Source organism: Mesoplodon mirus, assembly GCF_964341445.2.
Source record: "Mesoplodon mirus genome assembly, chromosome: 10".
NCBI lineage: Eukaryota > Metazoa > Chordata > Mammalia > Artiodactyla > Ziphiidae > Mesoplodon > Mesoplodon mirus.
Genome location: NC_138986.1, coordinates 31,079,598 through 31,106,260, shown reverse-complemented (window position 1 = coordinate 31,106,260; position 26,663 = coordinate 31,079,598). Strand labels below are relative to the sequence as shown.

At 39.7% G+C, this 26,663-nt stretch overlaps 1 protein-coding gene across 1 annotated transcript in view; it reads left to right on the top strand.

Annotated features, from left to right (window-relative positions):
• Positions 1–4,954: 4,954 nt before the first annotated feature.
• The window catches only part of ENPP1 (ectonucleotide pyrophosphatase/phosphodiesterase 1), a 66,616-nt gene continuing 44,907 nt past the window's right edge, over positions 4,955–26,663 (top strand). Inside the window, exon 1 of the mRNA XM_082633444.1 lies at positions 4,955–5,217. Coding sequence (XP_082489570.1) covers positions 4,978–5,217 — 240 coding nt within the window. The 5' untranslated portion in view covers positions 4,955–4,977. The remainder of the gene's footprint in view (positions 5,218–26,663) is intronic.

Here is a 26,663-nt window from a genome sequence, read left to right as displayed (position 1 = left end):
TAAGTGTTAGGTAGATTGAATAGAAAGCCTGAAGCAGAGATGCTTCTACCCTACTTGCTGGTTGGGCCTCTGTGGGTAGAACGTTCCTCTCATGGATATGGAGGGGCTTCATCCAAATGAAAAATGTTTACACCGTGTGGCTAGGCAGAATCTGATGTAGCAGATGAAAGTTGGCTCTACTGTAGGAAGGGAGCAATACTGAACTTCTCGCATGCCTTTTGGGGATGTGGAAGTTACCTGAGTTGAGAGCCAGTGGAGTTACCCAGTGGGCCTTATAGTCAAAGATAAGATGACCCTAACAATCATCTCAGGGTTCTGTAAATTGACCAAAAGCAGACAAGTTGAGAAAGCATTTATTCTTGAAAAACTGCTACGGTTGGATAAGAACAGTGGGAGTTTGTAGCCTTTAGCCATCAGAGGGGCAGGCTTGATTTCGTGAGGTGATGGTGGAGTATGAAAATGGCAAAATCTATAGAAAACAGCAGGAAGAATCTGAAGTTTTAAGTCCAGGAGAGTACTGAAAGAAAAAATTCTCAGAAAAATAATCAGAATCCAGAGTAGCTATAAAATATTACCTACAAGTCCAGTTTTCAACCAAAAATTACAGTACTTGCAAGGAAGTAAGAAAGTTTGACTCAGATTCATGAAAAAAAATCAGTGTGTGTGTGTATGTGTGTGTGTGTGTGTGCGTCTGTATGCATACTCTGTTTTCTTAATTTCTTTAAAAAAACCTAAGGTTGAAAACAATGATCATAACACTGCATCATTGGCTTTATAACATATACATTAATACATATGATAATAATGGCAGAAATGAGGAATCAGAACATGGAGATCTATTACAGAAAACAATGTTATATTTTAGCAGAATGAAGTCAGTATTAATCTGAAGTAGATGGTAAATTAAAGATGCATATTATAACCTCTAGAGCAACTACTAAGATAGTAACTCTTTAGAAAAAGTAAAATTCAACAGAGGAATTAACATGGTGTAATAAAACATATTTGAAATACAATTTTAAAGAAGTGAAGGAGAAACAGAAGGACAAAAAAAAAGACATGAGGCATAGAGAAAACAAATAGCAAAATGGCAGGCATGAATTCAGATTATCTGGCAACCCCAGGTTTTGCTTGACATGAGGTATAAAAGAGAAAATGGGGGGTGGCAGAGGCCGTGGACAACCAAAAAGTGAAGACTGGACAGCAGTTCCCTTTAGATGGGGTCTGCATTTGCCATTTTTCCACAGTTTCTATGACTCAATTGCATTCACTTTCTGCACTCATTTCACTGATTTTGTTACTTGACAACGAGGTGTGTTTTTTCCATCACAGAGGGGTTGGTATCCCTTCCTGATCCCATGGGCTCTCCCTTTGCAGATGCATATATCCAATGGGAGTTCTCAAACCTTCCCAGAAATTATATTTAAATTATATTTAAATCATTTATAGTTGTTATATTTAAATATTTAAATCATGCATAATTTATGTAAAAATTAAATCACTTTATTCTCTTTCTTAGGGGTAGAGATTGGGTGATTTAAATATGTAAAGGATCTATTTAAATTTTTATGTAAAATTGGGAAAATGTAAAACATTTTGTTGACATTTAGAGATACTAGTGTAATTTTATGTTATTATTTGTAACACCAGTTTATAAATGAGACAACCAAAGCTCAGAGAGTTCTTGTACTCTGTACAAGGTCACATTGCAATCCAAGCTTCTTCCATGGGGAGTATTTTTGCACTTACAAAAAAGAAAGAGAAATCAGGATGTCAGGCAAAGTCTGAAAAATAAATTAATGCCATGGAAAAAAAATTTTTTTTCTAGATCTCATAAAGATGAAAGAAACTTGTTTTTTCATTTTAGACTGGGCTAGATGTCTTCCATGTTCCACTGGAGAATTGGAGGGATTTCAGCTGGAGAAGCTCTGGAGCAGGTGCTAAAATAATTACTCTATAGTATATTTCATTTTTTAAAAGCTGAGAAGAGAGTTGTTTCTCAATTTTGAGAAGTCATAGTTCAAACATAGATAACAAGTTGGTTGTGTTTGCTGTTTTGGCCTCACGCATATCCAAAGTTTCAGGCACCAAGGGGGAAGTGTTTACATATTTTTGTACAGTACAACTTAAGGAATCATAAAATCTTACACCCTCATCTTTTCTACTGTACTAGATTAGAGTTCTCAATCATTGAATGACACATTCATTGTTCACCTTTACACTAACCGGAGAAGTTTTGTTGCAGTTTCTGTCTCTTGACCTTATTGTACTTTGGAGTGTGAAGCTGTCCCTCAGATCATTTTGAATACAAACAAGATGGAGACAAGACTTGTCTATATCTCAGCGTATGGCTAAACAACATGAGTGGCCCACTTGATCCACTTTTATTCTAATTTTAGGGTTTCAACTGTATTTTTATAGTTACCCATAAAAGTCCCAGTTGGCACAGGCAAGGCCTGAGCATAAGGCAGAGGCCACATCCTGTTGGCCTGAGTGCCAGGCCCACCCTGCTGATGTGTTACATTTTGTTCAGCCTTGAAAGTATTTAAAGAAATTGTTTTTCTGAATTTTCTAGACACACTTTTGCAGTCTGGAGAATTCACATAAACATCTAAATTTCCTGTTTCTCTTGAAAAATCTGACTATCTGGCCACAATGGGCACACAGTCCTTCTGAGTTAGTGTCATAGCCTTTAACAGGGCACACAATCACCTACAGGGGGCTGCCTCACTCTTTTATGGTTCCTGTTGGTCCCTGGATGTTTGTGACACTGCAGTCCTCTCCACCAATGGGTGGGATCTTTAAAATGATTTGTTGAGGGCTTCCCTGGTGGTGCAGTGGTTGAGAGTCCGCCTGCCGATGCAAGGGATGCGGGTTCGTGCCCCGGTCCGGGAAGATCCCACATGCCGTGGAGCGGCTAGGCCCGTGAGCCATGGCTGCTGAGCCTGCTGCGTCTGGAGCCTGTGCTCCTCAATGGGAGAGGCCACAACAATGAGGGGCCCGCGTACTGCAAAAAAATGATTTGTTGACTTGGGATGCAGAGAGTACACTTATTTCATTTGTTTTCTCAAGTTCAAAGCCACCTTGGAATGACTCTGTTGAGTTGCTTTTAGAAGTTTTGACACTCATTTGACCAGTCTCCGTAAATCTTTGTCCTTGACTCTGATTTTTGGAAACAGTCAAAGGAAAATTTAGAGCCACGTTTGGGGTAAAAAAATGTGTGACTTTGTGGTAGTGAAAACCTGTTTCTCTTGGGTGGTTTGGTTTGAAAGCTGACTCAAAGGTATTAAAAAAAAAAAAAGAGCTCAATAGTGCTTTGAGGGATGGCCTTTATTTCTTCCAGATGTCAGTTACCCTTTCCACTAAGCTCTTGTAATATCCTATGTGTGATTCTATTATGCATATATAATTTGGGTTTTAGTTTTTTGTTTACTGCCTTCACCATGTTTGATCAGACTGAGAGCCACTTGGGAAAGATATACTTCTGTGCATCTTTGATATTGTTGGAGACCACTGACATTGTTGGAAGCCAAGAGATTGAACTGAAGGATTCATTATTGAATGAATGAATCAATCAAGCAATATAAATGGAAAGCATCCCAAGTTAACTATTTTAAAGGGGACAACACACATCTTATATCTGTTAAGCATCCATTCTCATTCAAAAAAATATTTGTATATATTCCTGAAATCAAAATGAATTGAAAATTAATTGATATTGGATGGTATAACTTTCCTTGGTCACTAAAGTCAGTTCTGGGTATGGAAAGTCATTGTTTTCTGCTTGACAACCAAGACTCACGTCACTACACACTTGTGGTTTTTCTAATTGATGAGCAAGGAAATGTAAAAGTTGTAGAATCAAAGGTGAAGAAAAACCCACCAAGAATTATAGCCTACTGTTCGTGTCCTAGTTCAAAAACAAAGTATCAAAGTATTCCAGACTGTTGAAATTTTGACGTTGCTAACAAGTATCGGCAGCAATCTCAGGAGAGCGCAGCGCGGACTCTTTGAAGCTTTCGAATGTATAAAGTCTAAAAGAACTAATGAACTGGGCTTCCCTGGTGGCACAGTGGTTGAGAGGGCGCCTGTTGCTGCAGGGGACACGGGTTCGTGCCCCGGTGGGGGAAGACCACATACTGCGGAGCTGCTGGAACCGTGAGCCATGGTCGCTGAGGTTGCGCGTCCGGAGCCTATGCTCCGCAACAGGAAAAGCCACAACAGTAAGAGGCCCGTGTACCGCAAAAAAAAACCCAACAACTAATAAACAAATAAAGCAAGAGCAGCACCTCACCCCCAGCACAGAAACCACAGAAAATTATTATATTTATCTCTTTTATGTGTGCATTTGTAAATTCAGGTATTTTAAGGTTGGATAGTCCTGAGTAGCGTAGGTAGTGGATAGCAGGGCTTTGAGGGAATTCTTGTCTGTTGCTACGTAGGAGACAAAGGTCGCTTCCCCCAACGCTTGACCCCATAGCCTCTCTGCTTGTCCATCCAGAAACACACAGGTCTGTCCTGACTGCACTCTCCCGCCTTTGAGAAGCTGCACTAGCCCGGCGGCCGGATCCTCCCTCTCCTACGCTCTATTTTGGGGCCCCATGATCTCATGCCCTCTGCAGACCACGCTCTGCAGCTCCAGTCCAGCCCGCGCCGCGAGGCCACGGAGGGCGATTCCTGCAAGTGTTCGGCTGGTGGCCGGGGCGCGAGGCTGGGAAGGCTGGTGGGTGTGGGAGGGGGGGAGTTAAAGACGCGCCCACGTAAAGGACCCAAAATAACCCACACACAGAGCTCCCGCCATCAGACAGGAAGCCAAATAATCCGGGGCGTTGAGCTGCTTTCCCCTCATTCGCAGCGTCGGGCTGCGGGCGCCGAGCCAAGGGTCTGGCGGCGAGGGGCGGGCGCGGCGGGGCGGGGCTCGCGCGGAGCCTATTAAAGGCGCGGCGGGGCAGTGGGAGCCAAGCGCCCAGGGCCAGGATGGAGCGCGACGGCTACGTGGGGGTTGGGAGCCGCGGCGGCGAGGGCGGGCGCGGCTCCCGGCAGGGCCCTGCGGGGAACGGCCGCCACCCGGGCCGTGGCTCTGCAGCCGAGGCGCCCGGGGAGCCGCAGACGGCCTCGTCCCTGCTGGCCCCCATGGACGTGGGGGAGGAGCCGCTGGAGAAGGCGGCGCGCGCCCGCACGGCCAAGGACCCCAACACGTATAAAGTGCTCTCGCTGGTAGGTCCCGGCGCGCGGGAGGGCGGGGAGGGCGGCACCCGCTCCTGCGCTCCGAGCGGGCGCGGTCAGCACCCGGGGACGGAGAGAGACAGCTTTTGTGCCGCTCCTATACGCTTCTCGCTCTCCTCTGCCGGCTTTGATCGGTGCTCATCACCGCCGAGCCTTCTCTAACCCCCGGGGGGAATAGTTCCCTCTCACTTGTATTACTGAGGCTCAGAAGGGCCTGTTTATGAAACCAGGCTGTTAAAAATCGAGATCTTTAGAAATCCCACCTCTTCCCCCACCAAGAGAGCACAAGCTTTTTCGTGGGGAAAAATGACCAGCCCGAAAATTGTTGGTCTTAGGAAGGACCGACAAGGTGTTTTTGTTTCGTTTTGTTTTTTTAATTTTATTTTTTAATTTAATTTTTTACCTCTTTTGGGGGAATCTGGGTGCAGTATTGATGACTTTCCTTGCATTAACCGATTCCACTTGAAAAGATTTAACAGAGCTCTTTAAGTTGTATCAGGAACTCTAGAAAATACTTTTTCTCTTGGCTCTGTTTAGGAATTTCCATGCAGCTGTTCAGAAATTCCGTCAATATTCATGTGTGAAGAAAAGTTAATGATTCTTCGTCTACTCTTTCAATCATAGGTTACACGGTTTTTGTTGCTAACAGAGGTACACACTCTCCCTCTGCTATTTTGTCGTGACAACTGCAGGATCCACAGTCAATTTTATGAAATGTGGGGTGGCTTTTCATTCTACATGTATGATAGGAAGTGCTGGGCTGAGAGTCAGAAGCCTGGATTCTTGCTTTCATGGCCGTTATTAATTGCTGGGGCCTCCTATAACTCTCCCCAAACCTCAATTTCTTCTATGTTAAAATGAGGACAACATCACTTCTATGTGCATCAGATAAGATTATTGTGAGGGTCACTGAGCAACATTGCATGTGGGGGAGTAAATTCGAAAACTACAAGGAGATATAATCATTTTACTGTATTATATGGAAGTGACAGTTCTATGTATAGTGTACCTTAAAGCATATAATCACTTACATATTATGATTAAACAATGCAGTGTAGAAGATACCTTTTCTGATTTTTGAAATCTTTCCTTTCATAAGCATTTCCATTTTCACTGTGTCTTGGGTATCGTGGAGATGATACAGTGCTCTGAGGAACCAACATTCCTAGACTAAAGAGATGGTGTCATATAATTAGTACTTAAAAATAAGCCTAGGATTCAAAGGGTAAGTGTCCCGAAACACATACTGTTTGTATCTCAAGATACATTTCTGCATCATATATCACTGTTTAAGAACACCTGATATTGATGAGAACTTAGTTTTAGTCTTTTGAGTCACCTTTTTTGTTTTTGTCAATGGAAGACCTTAGCTTTTGCAACACTCTCACCTAACTTAGTATCAGTACTTTTCAGTGTTTGGCAGGCATTCCATAATTGTACGTCAAATCTGTATGTAACTCCCGTGTGAAATCACTTCTACGTGCCAATCTACAGTCTTGAAAGTTTGGTAAACTGCCAGTTGCTAAATTCCATTTTAAAATCTTTCCTATTCATTTACCTATAAATTCACAATAGGTATCAGCGGAGATCTGCCTTTGGAACACGCATTTCAGTCTTTGACACCTGCAGTCAGCTGGTCAAAAAGCATTTCTTTATGCTCTGATGATGCAACTCTGGGCTTTGACATGGAAGTGTCTTTAGTACTTTTACAAGTAGGACAATCATGAATATATTTTATGCCATTAGGAGGGGTCTCTTGCTGTAACACACGTTGAATTGGACAGAATTCTTACTTCATGACTTTTGATGAAATACAGTGGGCCATTAATGTACACCAAAACTCATTGCTGTATTTTTGAAACTCTTAACTAATGGTTTCAGGTGAAAGTGAAACCTCTTACCCATTCTTCTTTCCCTCCCCTACTTCAATACCTTTCTTCCCTCTAGACTTTCCTAAATGCTGCACTTCTAAAGGGAAAAGCCTCCAAGAGGAGCTTGACAGTTGTCATCAGAGAGCTCTGGGACATGTCTTCTAGAGAGAAGCTGCAATTATGGGATTCCTTTTTCAGGTGAAACATCACACTTTTCATAAACCTGAAGAAATGGGTTGACTAGTTGCATCTGGGATTGGGATTACAAGAGCCCAACCACTGAGGTGGTCCTCAGCCACACAGTTGTTATCTAGTAGGATAAACACAAGAGTTGCCTTCTGGAGAGATAGGCAGTGGTGACATGACTGTTGCATTTTTCTGAAAGTGTTTCAGATAAACTTAAATGCCGGAGGTATGTGAGAGTAGATGCAGAAGGGACGATCCCGCCCTACCCTGGCTTCTCCCCATTTGATCCCTAGGAAGACCACAGGCTCTGCTCTGGAGGCTTTGGCCCTGGGCTCTGGAAGTACTCATGCCTAGGCACTGAGCCAGACTGTGGAAAACCCCAGAAGGGTAAATAAGTACATGCTTCAGTAGATACGTTAGATATGGATGCCTTTACTGGTTCCAAGTTAAGTTTTGAACTGAAATGTCAGCTTCCACTGAGGTTGGCCACGGACATTTATTTGAAATAACTTTCCTGTTCCCTGGCAGGTATTTTCAACCACGTTGCAGTACACTTCTCCACTGTACAGTAAGCTCTTCCACGGCATAATTTTGTGTTTGTGGCCTTCTGCTGTCCTTATGAATACATATACCTGTGTGTGTGTTCATAAGGGGCCTTGTGTGTGGGTGGCTGTGAGTGCAGACAACTTTCACCTTCTGATGAAAGAGTTCTTTGTAAGTGGCAGAAGTTGCCCTTGTTTATCAGAAATTTGAGTGTGAAAGTTATTAATTCTGTTAGCTTTTCTCTCCCTCTTGCATCATATCATCTTATTTCTAGAATACAGCATGGAGGATATTCAAGACAGTCCTCTGCTCTTAATCTGACTCAGAATTGACATTGCTTTTTGGTTTGTAAAATTTTATATCTGTCCAGCTATAGTTGAGCATTTTATTTCAAAAATGACCAGAACGGGCTTCCCTGGTGGCACAGTGGTTGGGAGTCCGCCTGCCGATGCAGGGGACACAGGTTCGTGCCCCGGCCCGGGAAGATCCCACATGCCTCGGGCGGCTGGGCCTGTGAGCCATGGCCACTGAGCCTGCGCATCCAGAGCCTGTGCTCCGCAGCGGGAGAGACCACAACAGTGAGAGGCCTGCGTACTGCAAAAAAAAAAAAAAAAAAAAAAAAAAAAAGACCAGAACATCTTAGGGGCCAGAGTCATCTCCTGTTTTCCCCTTATGGTGTTTGTTGCACGTGTTCTAATAAAACATACCCAAGGTTTCTAGGAACCCAGCAAGACTGTTGTGTTTACTTCTGGGCCTAAGATGGTACCTCACACTCAGTGTCAGCTTTTGGTCGAATGAATGAAGTGCACTTTTACTTAGACTGAGTAACACTTTGACTTGGAAAAGGACAAGATGGGAAGACTAAATACACAACCACTTACCCATATGGCCAGTTGAAAGTCAGGAATCCAAATATAGATGCATTAATAGAGATGACATTGGGTATCAATTCAGGGATAAGATCAAACTGGAATATCATTTGTTTAGCACATAGGGAGATGGAAGAGGCAGTGAATGAATGATAAACAAAAGTTCCCAACTAAGGCCAGCATACTGAAGAGGCCAGCAGGGCCTCCATGATAACTTGGATTCAGAATCAAGATCTAGCTACTGGGCACGCCCTCAGAAAGAAACAAGGCAGGTGCAGCCGTTTGGCAGGTACAAATAAGGCCATCCTTCAGGTACAAATGGGTCTCCCTTGCTTATACCAAGGCATCTTCTGTTTTGGTGACTTTGCTGTCACACCCCAAATTCAGTCTTTGTGGCTCTTGTAGGAAACTGTTTTCTTCAGCATTGCTTTCTGTGACTTACCTTCTTCTGCTTTGAGTCATATTCTGGTCTTTCTCTCTCTCTCATCATTTATATTTTAGCTGTTTCTTCTTCATGCAGCCTCTTAGGAATACACAGGCACCCTTTCAACCCCTTTTTTTTTTCCATTCTATTCCACTTTTTCAGTTACCTCTGGGCACTCAGTTTTGCCATCTCCTGCCCCATCATATCCTAATCATGACTATGAATCATGACTCTCGCTAGAGCCATGTTGAGAGACCTTATGCATTTTGTTTAATAAAGATCGGGGGACCATTAACCTTTTTAGAATATTTATAGGAATTTTTTTATCAGCTTCTTATCTTCCTCTTTCTCTCAGATATCAGTATTAAAGGCAAATGAAAATAGTTTTAAATTCAGTTTTGTTTTTGAGTTTGATAAACTCCATTGCAAAATATCTGTGTTACTTTTAAGACATAGCAAATGTATTTCATCTATATTACGGACATTTTAGACAAGCCAAAGAACTTAATCATGATTCATAACTTTTTGGGAGGGTAGGTAGGGGGAAAGCCACTTCAAGTTTCAAACAACACAGGAAAAAAAACTTTTGGAATACAACTTGTAATTAGAGATCTGCCTCTGGTTAAAATAAACATGCCTCCATCAACCATGAAATATCCCCCAAACAACAAAAATAAACAAGAAACCTTTTAGCAAATGAGCCCAAGGCAGAACATAGATTACTCTTCTAAGTTCTGTGCAACAAAAACTGATACTCAGAGTGCTGACCCAATATGAAAACCCTTTGGCATCAAACAAGAGCTAAGTTATGTATTTACCAAGGAAAGAAAGAATAATAATATATTTTAAAGGGCTTCTCAAAATAATGATCAGAATGTTCAGCTAAATATTAACTGGAACATTCTGTTTCCTGATTGTTTTAATTGTATGAGGTTTGATTACAAGAATTAAGATATTATCCATATCATTATAGAAATCAAATAATGTGACATTTGTCTAAAATATGAACTATACTAGAAGAAATAAATAACTTAATAGTGAAAGAATACCACTATTAAAATCTAACATTTCTCTTTTTTTAAATTTCATCTCATAAGGTGAGATACTAATTTTACCTTGATCTTGAGCAAATTCAGAGTTGAGAAAAATATTATTATCAAGCTGAGCATCCATATGTAGGGGAGCGTGGGAAGATGTGAACCTCTCATTTTTAAGCAAGTATAAGGTCAGTGACGTAGAAATCAGTTCTGAAAATCCTTTCTAGTTCCATCTAAGTCAGTCTATCTTGTGCTGGGCCCCCTCCCACCTCCCTGACAGTCTTCATTAACAAACAAACAAACAAAAAAGGTATTATCGATAGTATTTTTCATTTTATCCTCCCACTTTTGGTTTTTAGAATAACGTTTGGTGGAAAAGTAGGCGGTAAAAGTTCAGATGATTATTACATAGCACTTTGCACTTTCAGAAGCATTTTCTCATATATTTTTAATTGATCCATGGCATATCAGCAACTCTGAAATAGGAAAGTATGGTGACAGTCAATTCTACTTTACAGATAAGGAAACTGAGGCTCGCAGAGGTGTTTCTTAAACATTAGGGTGCATAGGAACCAGCTGGGAACTGTTAAAAGACCATAGATTCCAGGGCTCCAATCCCAGAGACAGTGATTTAGAAGATAGTTATGGACTGAAGGTCTGTGTCCCTCCCAAATTTATACGCTGAAGTCCCAACCCACCAATGTGATGATACATGGAAGTGGGGCCTTTCAGAGGTAATTAGATTTAGATGAGGTCATGAGGATGGAACTCTCATGATGGGATTTGTGGCCTTGTAAAAAGGGGAAGAGAGAGAGGAGATCTAAGCACACACACCCATCCATAGAGGAAAGACCATGTGAAGACATAGTGAGAAGGCAGCCATCTGCCAGCCAGGGAAAGAGCCCTCACCAGGAAGCAAATTGGTCAATTCCTTCATCTTGGACTTCTGAGCCTCTAGAACCGTGAGAAATAAATTTCTGTTATTTAAGCCACCCAGTCTATGGCGTTTTGTTATAGCAACTTGAGCAGACTAAGGAATGGATCTAAAGAATCTGTATTTTTTAAACAAGTACCTCAAGTTGTTCAGATGTAGTTGGTTCAGTTATTCCACTTCTAGAAACAGTGGGTTAACTTTATAGGCATAAGTCACATCATTTGTAAGTAGTGGACTATGAGAACTGAAAGGACTTTTAACTACAGATTTTTATTCTGGGCTAATGGCTACCTCCTTCCCCCATTTATTTCCCTTTTATCAGTGTGAAGTCAATAATCATGTTATCGTGAGCTTCCAAAGTATACAGATTTGGGGGAAAGTGACTTCCTTCTTTTTTTTTTTTTTTTTTTTTTTTTTTTGCGTTACACAGGCCTCTCACTGTTGTGGCCTCTCCCGTTGCGGAGCACAGGCTCCGGACACGCAGGCTCAGCGGCCATGGCTCACGGGCCCAGCCGCTCCGCGGCGTGTGGGATCCTCCTGGACCGGGACACGAACCCGCGTCGCCTGCATCTGCAGGCAGACTCTCAGCCACTGCTCCGCCAGGGAAGCCCGACTTCCTTCTTAATCTGAGTTTCTTTCTTAATATATCTTTAGATGTACTACAACAGGAAAATAGAGTCATGGTAGTCGTTTTGGAGTGAGTGGATTTTCGCAAGCATATCTCATTTGTGGGTCAATCATTTTCTCACCATACCTTAGGACTCTACACAGATTTAGGTGGCAAATATTCTATCACTGATGTGGTTTGAGACCCTTAGAGATCACTCTACCTTGGTTTTCAGGGAATAGTCCTGAGAAAGTATTGGGCTGCCAAAAAGTTCGTTCGGTTAATGAATATGTTGTTCAATAAAGTTCTTGGTGAAAATGAAAAATGCCTTTTATGTTTACTTAAAACCAAAGGAACTTTTTGGCTAACCCAAAAAGCTGATTTCTTTCCCTTGATAAGTTTTTTGGCATTAGCAAGCATCTGGAGCCTTTGGTCTCTCATGGAGAGAGTGAACTGAAAAACTCAACAGTTTTTTTATGATGCTGTTATACAATAAAATAAATTTAGCTATTATTATGTGATTTTTTTTTCCAAATAGAGTTTCATATTACTCCAGAGTACCTGTAAGTGATTTTGGATAAATACGTTTAGAAGCAAAAGGCAAGACAGGTAGAACAAAGCTTCAGCCAGAGTATTTCAAGCAACAGTTCTCAAAGTGTGGTCTGTAAATCCCTGAGGGGTCCCTAAGAGCCTTCCAAGGGGACTGTGAAATCTGAACCATTTGAACGTTAATAGACATTATTCACTCTTCTCACTGTGCTGCCATTTACACTGCCGGAAATCTGCTTGCCCCTCAGCAGGAATCAGGGCAGTGGCACCAATTGTACACGTCCTCATGCATCTGCAGTTAAAACCAAAAAAGCCAGTTTCACTTAATGAAGAAGTAAAAATATCCTCAATGAAGCAGATTTTATTAAATTTGAACCTAAATTACCTTCCTTTTTAATATTCTGTGCGACAGCATTGGAAGTCTGCCTTTAGCACGTCTGCTGCAGCCTGAAGTACTGTTGTTTTCTGGAGGGAAAGCAGTTGAGCTGCTGTTTGAGTTGTCAGCTGAACTAGCTGCCTTTTTCATGGAACACCATTTTTATTGGAAAGAGCAATGGACAAACCAGTGATTCAGACTTGGGTATTTGGCACATACTTTCACAAAAATGAAAAGCATTAGCTTGTCACTTCCAGGAAAACAAAATGAGGTACCTGCTGCCTGTGATAAAATTCGATCTTTTAGGTAAAAATTGAAATTTTGGAGAACTTGTTTCTGCCACTGTAAGCTTGACAGCATCCCAATCCTTAAAGATTTTTTGGACGAAATAGATGGAGATAGTAAGGAATGTGATTTTTTTCATCTGGTACAATGACATGTGTCAACATTTGAAAGAAATACGTAGCAGTGAACCAATATTTTCCAAAGGACCAATGGATGATTTACAAAATTATGCATGGGTGTGAGTGCCAATCAAACTGCAAGATAGACTAATGAATTTTAATATAATGGTATGAAAAGTTAATATTGTTTCAAGTTTCATGTTGCATTTCGCCTTTAAGAAATTATAACTAAGAATTTTAGTCTAGTTTTAAATAAGAATGTATACAATTATCTGAAAAGGCTTCTTAGGGTCCTCAGTAATTTTTAAGAGTATAAAGGGATTCTGAAACCAACAGTTTTGAGAATATCTGCTTTAAGGAAAGGTGTGTTCATTCAATACTATTTTTAGTACTAGGGAGAGAGGGAAAGGAAATTAAGGCATATAAAAAGAATCAGCTATTTACAACAGTTGTATCATTATTTAGGTAAGATCCTTTATGGATTTCAAAATACTTTTACATCTACCACCTGGTTTGGTCTAAACCACACCTCTGCCATTATCTCCATGTTAGAGATGAAAAAATCATGCTCAGAGAAATTAAGGGGGCTTTCCAAGATCATAAAACCAGTATAATAATTCTCTTAATCTCATTGCTGTAGCTTATTGAGAAATGAAGTCAGACATAATTGGATTTAAATCCTGGTACTGTTATTAGCTGTTTTTGAAGGTAGGCAAATAACTTAAATTTCCTGAATATCAGCTTCCACAACCATAAGATAGGCTTGATAAAACCCTGGTGGTGGTGTTAGGAGAATTAAATTAGATAAAGTATACAAAGTGGCACATAGTGTGCCCCGAATAAGTGGTCATTTTTGTTGTTATTTTTGATTGGCTTCAGTGTTACTGAATTTAAAAATTTTTCCTTATGCAGAAGACACTTTACATCTTTGCTACCCAAAGTGTGGTCTGTAGACTAGCATATCAGCATCATCTCCTTGGAACTTTTACAGAATGCAGACTCTTGGGCCCCACCCCAGACCTAACCTACCAGAATCTGTATTTTCACAATCCCCAGGGATCTGTCTGCACATTGAACTTTGAGAAACAGCACTCCATAGGGCTATGAGGAGGCACAGAAGGCGCCCCCACCTGGATTTCTTTAGCTGGGGGTTCCAGTCAACCCTTATCCTGTCATTGACTTCATACATGTTGCTATGATTTTTAAAAAAAATTACTGAATGTTCCTTACTAACCTCAACTGTGTTAGCGTTGGGTGGAAGTGGTGCTGCTGCTGGTTGCATTTGCCCCTTGCCTTCCTTGAACTTAAGAGGCACATTGATTAAAGTAGCCCCACCGCTTTTGTCGTGTCTACAGGACATTTCATACACAGTCTGTTTGTTTCTTTAACTTCCTTTCCTTACCCTGCCTTGGCTTGTCCTTTAATTGCTCTTTATCACTGTCCGCTGTGCCAGTCTTCTGCCTTTGCTGTGATCTGATAACACTCCAGTGTTCTTTCCAATTCAACCATCCATCTATCAGAATATCAAGTAGATGTCACTTTACATTGCTCCATCAATAGAACTCTTCAGAGTTTCCACTTCAGTACATTCTCAACAATCTACAGTACACTTGACATAATACCAAAACAAAGGAGTCTTAGACCAGGGCTTTTTCAAGTGGTGCTGAGGTATTGAGTCAGGTTTGGTGTCTTTGGCACAGAGTTTACTCCATAATACTTCATCGTCTAAACACATTGGCTTCCTATAAAGTGCCACCCTGCGCCATTTAGATTAGAAACTTCCAAGACCAGGAGAAATAGGTGAATGAAGTATATCAGGTGGGAAGGATGTAGGTTAGGAGCACTGTGAATAGACTGTTGATCTTATCTCTTTTTGGATTAACCAGAGAAACAGTACAAAACAACTCTGCTTGTACACTATTTAAATACCTTACTGATCAGCTCACAGGAAGTAAATGTGAAGAATATTAACATAGGAAAGTATTTATGCCTTTGTCATTTCTTGGAAACTTTCAAAGGAAAAAAGAACATTGATTTTTCTGGGAAGCTTCAAAGATCTTGAGAGACGGGTTATGTGAAGGGTCCTAAACTTGGAGTCACAAGAATTCTTTGCTGTGTCACCTTTGAGCAGTTGTTTCACTTTCTGTGACCATAATATGAGAGTTTTGGATTAGGCGGATTTCTTCTAGGTTTTAAATATTTGTATAGAGAGCTTATAATATTTTCCCCTTGTTATAAAGGTACTACGTATTGCAGAAATTTCAGAAAGTATAAAAAAAAGTATAAAGGAGAAAATAAAGATTGTGTACTTGTTATTATCTGTTATTAATATTTTGTATTTTTCTCTCAGGACTTTTCTATGTGTATGTATCACTTTTTTTTTTAACAAAAATGAGATCATGCTGCATATACTGTTCTATTTTCTTTTTTAACTTATATTTCCATTACGAGATTTTTCCATTGCTAGATGGCTTTTTTTTTAATTTTTAATTTTTGGCTGTGTTGGATCTTAGTTGTGGCACGCAGGATCTTCGTTGATGCACGTGGGATCTTTCACTGCAGCGTGCGTGCTCTTCCTTGCAGCGCGCAGGCTTCTCTAGTTGTGGCATGCAGGTTTTCTCTTCTCTATTTGTGGCACGTGGCTCCAGAGTGCCTGAGCTCTGTAGTTTGTGGCATGCAGGTTCTCTAGTTGAGGCGCATGGGCTCAGTATTTGTGGTACTTGGGCTTAGTTGTCCTGCGGCATGGGGGATCTTAGTTCCCCGACCAGGGATTGAACCCGCATCCTCTGCATTGGAAGGCGGATTTTTTACCACTGGACCACCAGGGAAGTCCTGCTAGACAGCATTTTAATGCACCTTTCATGAATGGGATTTTGAGACTTTTATCAACTTTAGTTCATGGGGTAATCTTTGAAAGCATCTCTACTCATACCTCAGACATAATCATTCCCCAAGAATTTAAATATTTTTCAGGACACAGTTTTTGTTTAATTCATCCCTCAACTCCATCTCCATTGCCTGTGTCTCTTCTTATGGTTCGATTATTAGTTTTCTGAAAATAATTACTTCCTTGCACTTTGTTTCCGCTCAGAATTTCTCAGAGACTGCCACAACACGTGGGAAATTGTGTACTCTTAAATGCACTCTTCTTTTCAGCTTTATTTCTTATTACTCAGGTAACAGTGTTACCACTTGAGGGCTTAACACTTAGAGCTTCATCCATTCACAGAAATCCTGCAGGCCTGGGACATATATATGTAGCCATTTATTAGTCCATATTTGTCCAGCACTCAGAGCAGACCCATGACATAGTAAGTGCTGTGTGTTTGTTGAATTCCCATATGCCTCTATTGAGTTGACTCTATGTCAGACCCTATGTTAAGCCCTTTATCTGCTTAATTGGCACAGTTGTGTGAGGCAGGAGGGAGCAACCGTGTTGGCTGGTGAGTGAGTCTGGTATGGAGCCCACACCTCAGGGGACTCTATGTCCCATATGTTATAGGGGACTCGCACATGTTATATGCATAACTTGGATTTAGAAGTTCAAAGGATTCAGGTTATTTTTCAGCTTCTGCTCTGGTGGTACTTTGCCAATTTAGGGGGTCAGAAAGGGTCTCAAGATGCCTGTCTCACAAAAGTTCCAGCTGTGTTGAAACACACCTTCCATTACAGCTCAGATTTTTACTGTTCGCCAGATACAGTTTACAGGGACCATTTCTTTCCTCTACCCCAGAAATGGTCTTTCACCTCCTTTTTTCTCACCCAACACCAGGTACCCCCTGGGATCCAACTGAATTTATCCTCCCAAAGGAAACGTTCCTTTACTGCTCTTTGTCTTGTATCCCCTGTCCCTGGATCACTTAACCGCAGTTGCCACTTAATCATATAAAGGCCGTAGAGCTTAGTGGTTAAGGGCCAGACTGCTGGAGTTGAATCCTGTCTCTGCCCATAACTGTTGAGTGTCCTTGGGCAAGTCCCTTAACTTCTCTATGCCTCAGTCTCCTCACCTATAAAATGGAGAGAATAATAGTAGCTACCTCACAGGTTTGTTTTGAGGGTTATATGAATTAATCTATGTAAACTAATTAGAAAAGTGCCTGAAAGATAGTAGAGGCTAGATTAGGGGTTATTGTTATTATCATGGTTATGGTTAGTAACTTTTTCAACAAATATTTATAGAGTTCCTATTGTGTGGGCAGTAATGGTTAAGAGGCTGGGGGCTAAATGGTGGTGAGGGGAGAGGAAAGACTTACTCCTTGTTCTCATGGTCCATCCCCACAGGACTAGATGTTTATCAAAAACTCCTGCAAGAGTGTCTCTCACTGCAGCTGGGATTGGTGCTGCCTAGAATTTATATGCAGGGCTGTGAGAGAGGGTAGTGAGGGGGAGTTGGCTTAGTCAGAGAGGTCTAAGAAGGTGTCCAGGAGGAAGTGACAGGCGAGCAGAAGAGGATTCTGAGGGGAGGCAGCAACACATACAAAGGGCCTGGGGTAGCAGGGAGCATGGTGTGACCCAGAATTGGGAGATGACCAGGTAGCTGGTAGGCAGAGAGGTGTGTGATGGGTGATGAGGCAGGAAAGGTAGTCAGGGGCCAGGTCCAGGCAGGGCCTTGCAGACCATCTTAGGGCTTTTGGGTTTTGTTTTAAGAGCAATTGAAAATCACTGACATATTTTTCTGTTTGCTTGGTTTTGTTTCCACTTTTGTTCATAGTGACAAAGTCTCATTTACATTTTGGAAAGGTCATTTTAGCTTTAGCGGCAAGAACAAATTAAAGAGAGCACGTTGGGTGTAGAAAGAGCACCGTCTTATTTTTTTACTTGGCTATTTCATAACTACTTTCTCTTTTCTACTAGATTTTTAAGTTTCACATGTGACTATGCAAATTAAAATTTGCATGAATTAAAGTTAAAAAGTGTAAAAAGGAATTCAGTTCCTCATCATGCTGGCCAGTTTTTAAGTGCTCAGCAGTGATGTGCTGGTACCACCCTGTAGGGCAGCACAGACAGAGGGAACATTTTATCATCTTAAAAACTTGAATCATGCCAAAGATGGTGATATCATAGGGTTTTTTACTTTTATGTTTTTTTCCAGCAAGTAATAATGAAAATGTGCATAAAACAAATGTTTGTTGAAGAAACATTTGTTAGAAGAAAAGAAGTTGCTTAAGGGAGTTAAGTTGTGAATGTTTTTACAAATATAATTTTAAGATTCCTTATCCAAATGAACGCATGTAATTTTGTTGACTTAAGCCTAAAGATACACATTAAAAGGTGACACATTTCTAAAATTATGGTTCCCTCCTAAATTATAAACCTCTATATCCATTACCAGATTTTAAGTTCTGTCTTTAAGTTGCGACTGTAATTGTGATTGAGTACCTAACCACTGGATCTTTAAAGAAAGTAAATGGTCATTTTAATCTCCCTGTTAATCCCATTCTCTGTTCTCAAGAAGAATACCAAAAATCCTCTGGAAGTTATCTTTTTGTTGTCTATTTCCACTGAGCTCATTTTTCAAGAATAAATGCAAGGTGCTCTAGTCATTATGTTCCAAAAATTATTTCAGAAAAAAACTAGAAATAAATCACATAAACAACTGAATATGATATTCTTTCTCTTTTTGTGTTTCTTCGTCTCTGACGTACCACCTGCATAGGCAGGAAACCTGCCTAGGCAAGAAAAACAATGTCATTTAGACAAAGCCCATAGCCCTTTACCTCTTAGTCCATCTGTTTCATCCTCCGCGTGAGGGTGGCAAGGGCTGTCCTGTACCATTAATAAACTGGTTTCCTCTCTTTCCTGTCTTATGAGCTAAAACAAAACTTAAAACATATTTTCCTAAAATGACTTAATACTCCTTTTATTTAGTGAGTCATGTCTTTCTTGATTGTAGCTTCTAATGAAACAAACTGTTTTCCGGATTATTTTGGCAGTGCTTTTTTTTTTCCCCCTTGAGATCCAACTGAAGCAAGATCTAATTAAAATATGTTTTGCATCTAGGAGACTGAGAACTAAAAACAAGTAAACTCTCAGAATGAAAAGTTCTTTGCCTATATTTGATTTAGCTTCGTTTATGCCTTGGGGTATATGTATGTGTATATCTGATGTCTGATCATTTGCTGTACGGCCAATTAGAAAAAGACAAGTCCATACCTGGTAATTTAATCAAGAGAATTTAATATAAGAAACCAGTTACAAAGGTGTTGGAAGAGCTGAAAGTCAAATATTGGAAGAGCCAAAAGCCAAATGAGATGGTATGGCAATGTGGCAACCCAGGGAATAGTACCAGAAAGAAGCTTGTACTACCTTGAGGGCAGGAAAGGCAAAGGGGAAAAGCTGATGAAACCCAGAGCTGGCAGCCAGGACTTCCCTGTAGGAGCTGGGACCCTGGAGAGATGCAGCCCCTGCCAGGGGTCCTGTCTGAGGCTAGAACAGGGAAGATGTATGCTGACTTCTCCTGTCCTCCCACCCTCCGATCTTCTGTGTTTCCCATTGGCTTATCCTGGTCTGATGCTGGAGCCAGGGAGCCTGGGCAATATACTGATATTTACTAAGAGGTCCTTTCTCTGAGATAGAAGCTCAGGAGAAAGACAGTGTCAGAGTTTGGGTTTCTCAGGAAACTGACTCTGAGATGGAGACTGGCATCCCAGGGGTTTTATCAGGTGTGCCCTTGAGATCAGCTCCTATGGAAGGAAAAGGACTGCGGGGAGGGCAAGGTGAGCTGTGAAGCAGTCTCTCAGTGGAGGCCTCCCCCGACTCCGTGAGCTGTTCCTCCTAGCATGACCATTTAGAGCTGTCCAGGAGGGAGCTGGCTTTCCTGGGAAGGGGTGTGGCATTGGGCAAGTGCTCTCTTCAGCTGAGGCAGGCCCTGCCGGCTGGCACCCCCAGCAGCCAGGGGAGTAATTCCTTCCTTCCCGAAGGCAAATCCAGGCAGCTTATCATAGTCTCCACCACTGACGGTGGCAGATGTGAAAGCAGCGTCTGCACATTGTTTAGTTTTAAAAATCATATAGCGCTGAAATATATAAAGCGGAGGTTCAGCTTTTTCACTTAACAATACCATGTATTGTTTAAATGGGTCTATATCCCAACCTATGGCTCTACATAAATTTAATAATATATATATTTTAAAGAATTTATTGATAAAATAAGAAATGCTTATGAAATAGTATTACATGGAAAAAAGAAACAAAATTATGTATAGAAGAATTTCTTGATAAAAAATGTATATAGAAAATATTGTGTACATTTATGTGTGTGTGCATGCATTTTTAAAGAAATTAAAAGTAGCCAACGTTTTTAAATAGTGGAAATTTTGTGGTGGAATAATATGGATTCATGCCTATTTCTTTTTTTCCTTCTCTTTTTAAATAAACTTTTTATTTATAGAATGGTTTTAGATTTACTGAAAAGTTGCAAAGCTAGTACAGAGAGTGTCGATATACCACACACCCAGTTTCCCTGTCACTAACATCTTACATTAGTGTAGTACATTTGTCACAACTAATGAACCAGTGTTGGTACAGCCTTATTAACTAATGTCCACACTTTATTCATATTTCCTTAGTTTTTCCCTGATGTCCTTTTTGTTTGTTGTTCTGGTATCCAACCCAGGAATACCATGTTACATTTCAATGTCACGTCTCGTTAGGTTCCTCTTGGCTGAGTTTCTCAGACATTCTCAGACTTTCCTTGTTTTTGATGACCTGGACAGTTTTGAGGAGGACTGGTCATGTATATTTGTGGAATGTCTGATGTTTTCCTCATGCTGAGACGGGTATCATATGCTTTTGGGAGACAGACCACAGAGGTAAAGTGTCATTCTCAACATACCATATCAAGAGTCTATGCTATTAATATGACTTAATCATCGATGATGTTAACTTTAATTACCTGGCTGAGGTAGTGTTTATCAGGATTCTCCACCTCAAAGATATTGTCTTTTGTGCCTTTCCATTCTGTACTCTTTGGCAGGAAGTCACTGTGTCCAGCCCATACTTATAGAGGAGAGAGTTCTGTTTCACCTTGAGAGTGGGGTATCTACATAGATTGTTTGGAATTCTTCTGTACTGGAGATTTGTCTACTCTTATTCATTTATTCAATCATTTATTTATATCAGTATTAACTCATTGATATTTATTTTACACTTTGGATTATAACCTACTAATATGTTGTTCATATTTTTGCTCAAATTATTCCAGCTTTGGCCATTGGGAGTTGGCTCCTGTGTCCCTTTGACATACCCCCATCATTGTGTATATGTGTTTAGTACTCCCTTACTTTCTGGTGCTAGAAGATGAGTCTGAAAGTCTAAAACATCATCACACATGGTTACAGTTTTTTGTCTTGTGATGAGAACTTTTAAGTTCTACTCTCTTAGCAACTTTCAAATATACACTACAGTATTAGTAATTATAGTCATGATACTGTATATTACATCTCCAGCACTTATCACTTATTTATTTTATAACTGGGAGTTTATACCTTTTGACATACCCCATCATTGTGTGAGCGTGTGTGTGTGTCTGTATGTGAGTGTATGTGTGCCTCCCCTTATTTTCTGGGATAGGACTTTTAGGCTCCTCTTGTCCTATTTTTTTCCCCCTAAATGTTTACTAACATTCTTGCTGCTATAAAACTAGTGAGTGTAACCAGAAATCCACTTCTCCACCTGAAAATTAGAAGTGGATTTATGTAAACATATATGCCTAAACTCTCTGTGCATTGTACACATCACAAGTACACATCACAGCACTCACATCCCTTTATCACTCTGTGGAATAGTTTTCAGACATTTCCCTTCTCTGTGAAGTGATGAAGAAGCAGGTGGTTACCTCTGAATGAAGCTGGCCAGCTGTGCACTTTCAGCAGAATCAGCTATTAGATTCCTTCATTTACCATTTTGCTGTGGAAATGGTTTAAGCATAAAGTCTGGGAGAAAGAAAAGCAAGCATGTTCTCTCATGTGGTCAGGAAGCCATGTTGGTTAGTACTACCAGCTTGATAAATTCATCTCTGTTCAGCATCTGGTCATCAGCTCTGTAGACTCAAAAGTCCCTCGTGGTTTTTGATGGGTCAGGAATTCAGGAAAGGCTTGGCTGGGCAGGTATGGCTCAGGGTCTGTCATGCAGTTGCAGTCAGATGGTGGCTGGAGTTGCAACAGGGAATGGAGCATCTAGATGCTGGCCAGGCATCTCTCTCCCACTTCAGGTAGTTTCAGGACTTTCCCACTGGTCTCTGTGCCTAGGATAGTCTGGGCTTACTCGCAGCACGAGGCCTCAGAGTAGACTGCCAGCATGGGGGCTGAAGGCTTTAAGAGTAAGTATTTCAGTGATGGATTTACATAATTTTAAAGTAATTGGATAGTATTTTATATTGTTTGGGTTTACCATAATGCATTATATTAACTCAATTGTTTATTGACAGAAATTTAGGTTATTTGCGTGTCTTTGGTATTACAAATAATGCTGCAATAAATAAATATCTCTGTGCATATCCTTATCTGATTATGTGAACCTTTCCATCAGATAAGTTAAGAGATTTGGAATTGCAAGAGTGGAGGATATGGACATTTTGAATTTAGATAGATTCATCTAAATGACCTTTGAGAAAGACACTTATGCTTCTGTGAAGACAGTGTGAAAGTGCCTGTCTCTCCTTATATCCTTCCCAGCACTTGTAATTATCAATCTTTTTAACATTTGTCGATTTCATTGGGTAAAAAAGGGACTCTTTGATTTATACTCCTTTGAATTTTAATGAAGGCGTATGACATATTTTTATTAGCTGTTTTATTTCCCGAAATATCCGGTTTATTACTTTTGGTGTTTTAAAATTGTGAGTTATCTTTTTCTACTTAACTTTTATACACTCATAATCTATCATGGAAATTAACTTTTTGTCATATGTTGGAAAGTTTTACCTTAGTTTCTCCCACCCTGATTTTTCTTGTGGTAGGGGTTCTTTTTTTGGAATTTTTACAGAAATTCCTAATTTTTATGAAATCAAATATATCAGCTTTTCCATTATAATTTTTGGATTTTGTGCCATGCTTGTAAAGGTATTTATCACCCTAAAAATATAAAAATATATGCCTATATTTTCTTCTAGTGATTTCATGTTAAACCTTTAAATATTTATTTCATATGTTGTTTTGTTGTAAGGCAAGAGATAGAAATCCAGTTTACTATATATTTCCCTCAAGATCTCTTTTCTCAATAGATTGCTTTTCTTAAAAAGCTAAGGTAATTCTGAAGATTAGATAAAGAGAGGCCACAAAAATGTATTTTTCAATACTAACAGTCCTGTTGAAGACAGAAGACGGTTAAATAAGCCGTCAGACTAAGAACAGTGTTGATATTTAATAATTCTGTGATCCCTTGTGGGCATTACCCATTTGTGGATGTGAATAGAAATTCTAGGGGCAGGAGGCTATATCTGAGGAGTTACCCACCAGCTTTTTAAGAGGATCCTGCTTTGTGTTGAGGTGTTTGCTGTTACTGATCTTGTTGATTAGGTGCTTGCATCTCAAGATTCAGTGAGGGTGTGGGAGTCATGGAAGGAAGCTTGCCATCAAAGCTGAATCTCTGCTGAGACCATTACTTTAAACTACCAAATGGACTTTTATGCTTTGACCTTTAACTTCAGAGGGAAACAGAGGGAAAAGTCTGTGAGGGAAAGTCTTCAGAGGGAAAAGTCTGTGAAAGCAGTCACTGTGATCTGGGAGAAGTGATTTGCTCACTCAAGCAGAAGTTATAAGTACTGGATGTTTTTTCCTTTGAAAATGTTTGGTACTTTTGGAAACAAAAATAAATGATCATGTTTTTCTTTTTATTGTATCTGTATGAGATGATGAATGTTAGCTGAGCCTGTTGTGGTAATCATTTCACTATATATTTAAATCAAACCATCATACTGTATGCCTGAAACTTATACAGTGATATATGTTAATTATTTCTTAATAAAACTTGGGGGAAAAAATGAACACTATAGGAAAGGAGAATTACTGGCCTAGATAAAGCAGTTCTCTGGAGGCCTTGCAGGGTCCCCAGGAAAAGTTTTGATATGGCTCAGGTGAGTTTCTGACCCCCTTTCTGCTTCACCTGGGAAAGTAAGGCTTGCAGGCTAGTGTTTCAGGTACTTCTCATGACAGGCCTAATAGTTTATTCCAATGACCTGTGTTCAACAAGAAATCTTAATACATGTATATATTTGGGGTAATATTCCTTAAGAGAGGAGGGTACAGGATGTGGGGTTAGGGGTGATCCAAATAAAGGTAAGATCAGATGTCAGGGGAAAGTAGATTCATAGATATTTTAGATTTATTAGGGAGAAGAGAAAATACCCAGTCCAACCCAATAAAGGGGCTATAGATAACGTGCTTTTCTCAATATCACAAAGCTCCAGAAGTAACTCACATCTTAATTTGGATATAAAGGCACGAGAGTTATTGGTCTCTTTGAGATTAGGGCTACAATTTTGCCAGACTTATATTTTTAATCGAAAATGGATAGAATTTTAATAATTTCCTTACAGTTTATGGTAAAGTTCTAACATTGTTTCTGTTTTCTTAAGCTAGAGTTCTAATTTGATATTCCATTTTAACCTGTTCTCCTAAAAAAATATTTTCCAATTATCATTACTAGCGCCCATAGGCTACTAATTTGAGCTTTCTTTGAGACTTTTCTTCAAATGCTTATTTTACCAGGATAATTCATTGAAAATTAGGGAAATGATGAAATGACTATTTGCTTGAATATTAAAAGTGCCAAAACCCTTCTCTGGACTATTGTTTAGACAAAACTCTCATAGTTTTATCTGCCCGAGAGACTGGTTCAACCAAGTGTGTACAGCACTGTGCTTATTCAAGATAATTGTTTTGAACTGCACTTTCTATTATCAGTGACTCCTAACAGATTTATATTTGATTGAGGGTATTATCTTCTCTATCTTTCATGTATATAGTGTCATATCTGAATGGTAAAAAATATGTCTGCCATTATCTTTCTTTCTCACTTAGGAAAGGGTTAAAAGCTCAGAGCCGCTGAGTGACAGATGGGGGGAACCTTTAAGAGCCAGTATTAAAAAATAATAATATAAATATTACATTAAATATTTAAATATTAATTTAATGATATTTTGTACCTCATAAAACTGCTCTACTGCCTTCTAAGTTTATTTCTCCTCTGTTCTTTTTTAAAAGGATATGAGAAAAAAAATACCAAAGAAGAGTGTGTAGTTTCTCAATGTGAATATATTTCTTTTTACTCATGACTAGAATTCACTTTGGTAAAGTCTATTAAATTCAGCCTGCTACTGATTTCCCCTATTCACTAAATATGAGAAGTAGTTTGTATCTTAAGAAATGTGCCAGATTTCATGGCAATATTTCTGACATAAATTGGAAGAAGTACTGTTGGAAATGATGGTATACATCCAGCACTTCTGTTAATCATTATTGTAAAAAATGTGTCGATGATGAATTCTTAGAAAGTCAACCAAAATTTCTGTGATACGTCTTTGAAGCTTTTTTTTGTGGACTCCTGTCTTAGCATCTCTCATTTTAAAGGTAATATTTTCCCTTTTATGTTTGTGGAAAATACAGTATCTGCAGAGAAGAGGTTCCTTCTGTCTATAGAAGTAAGAGTCTCTCTGAGGGGGAGTGCTATGGCTTGTGATCTTAGCTTGCTTATAACTCATACAGAGGTCCTAGAAGTGCTTTAGCATATGGGCTTGTGCAGGTAGTGACACGTTCTACCCCACATGTATGGATCTGTCCAGAGTCAAAGGAACCCACCATGGTGTTCCTCTCCGTTATGTTGTTATTAGCCTCGTGATTGTTCCTTCTAGTTACTCTTATAAGCAGTGGTCCTTAGATTCAAGTAGCTCATTGAATCGTAAAAAGAATAAATAAAAGAAATATAGGTCAAAAAGCAACAGAATAACATTGCAGAGTACAAAGGTAAAAATAAAAATCATTGAAGGTATAGGAGAAAAATGACAACTTTTCTTCAAGTGTGACGGACTGACAGCTGAATTCTCATAGTATAATGAGATCTTCACTGTGCAGAAAGAAAACAATTGCCAGACTGGAGTTCTATACCCCTGCAGAAATACCGTTCAAGAATGAGAATAAAATAAAGACACGTATATACTAACAAACACTGACAGAATCTGCCATGAGGAAAGTTTTAAAAGATTTCTTTATGTAGAAGGAAACTGATTCCAGATGTTTCCAGATGAAGAGTGTAAAGGAAAAAATGCATTAAAATGCACAAACTTGTAAATATTTGGGTAGACATAAATGTACTTATAAAACAACAATGTCTTAGGGGTTTAAAAGTTAGAATAAAAGTAATATTAAAAGAGAATAAAGTCCAAAAAAGCTAAAACCTAAGCGTCCATATCAACAACTTAATAAAAGGAAACCCAGAAAATTAGACCTGGGATATGGAAGGAAAGAAAAAAATAAAGATAAGACTAGAAATCAGTAAAATAAAAAAGAGACTGACAAAGTAAAAAGCAGATTCTTTGAAAAGGTATGATCCCCCATGGTGAGCCTGATTACCCAAAAAAAGAGAGAAGGCACAAATTACATCAGGAATGAAAAAAAGGAACACAAATTCAGTGCTACAGCC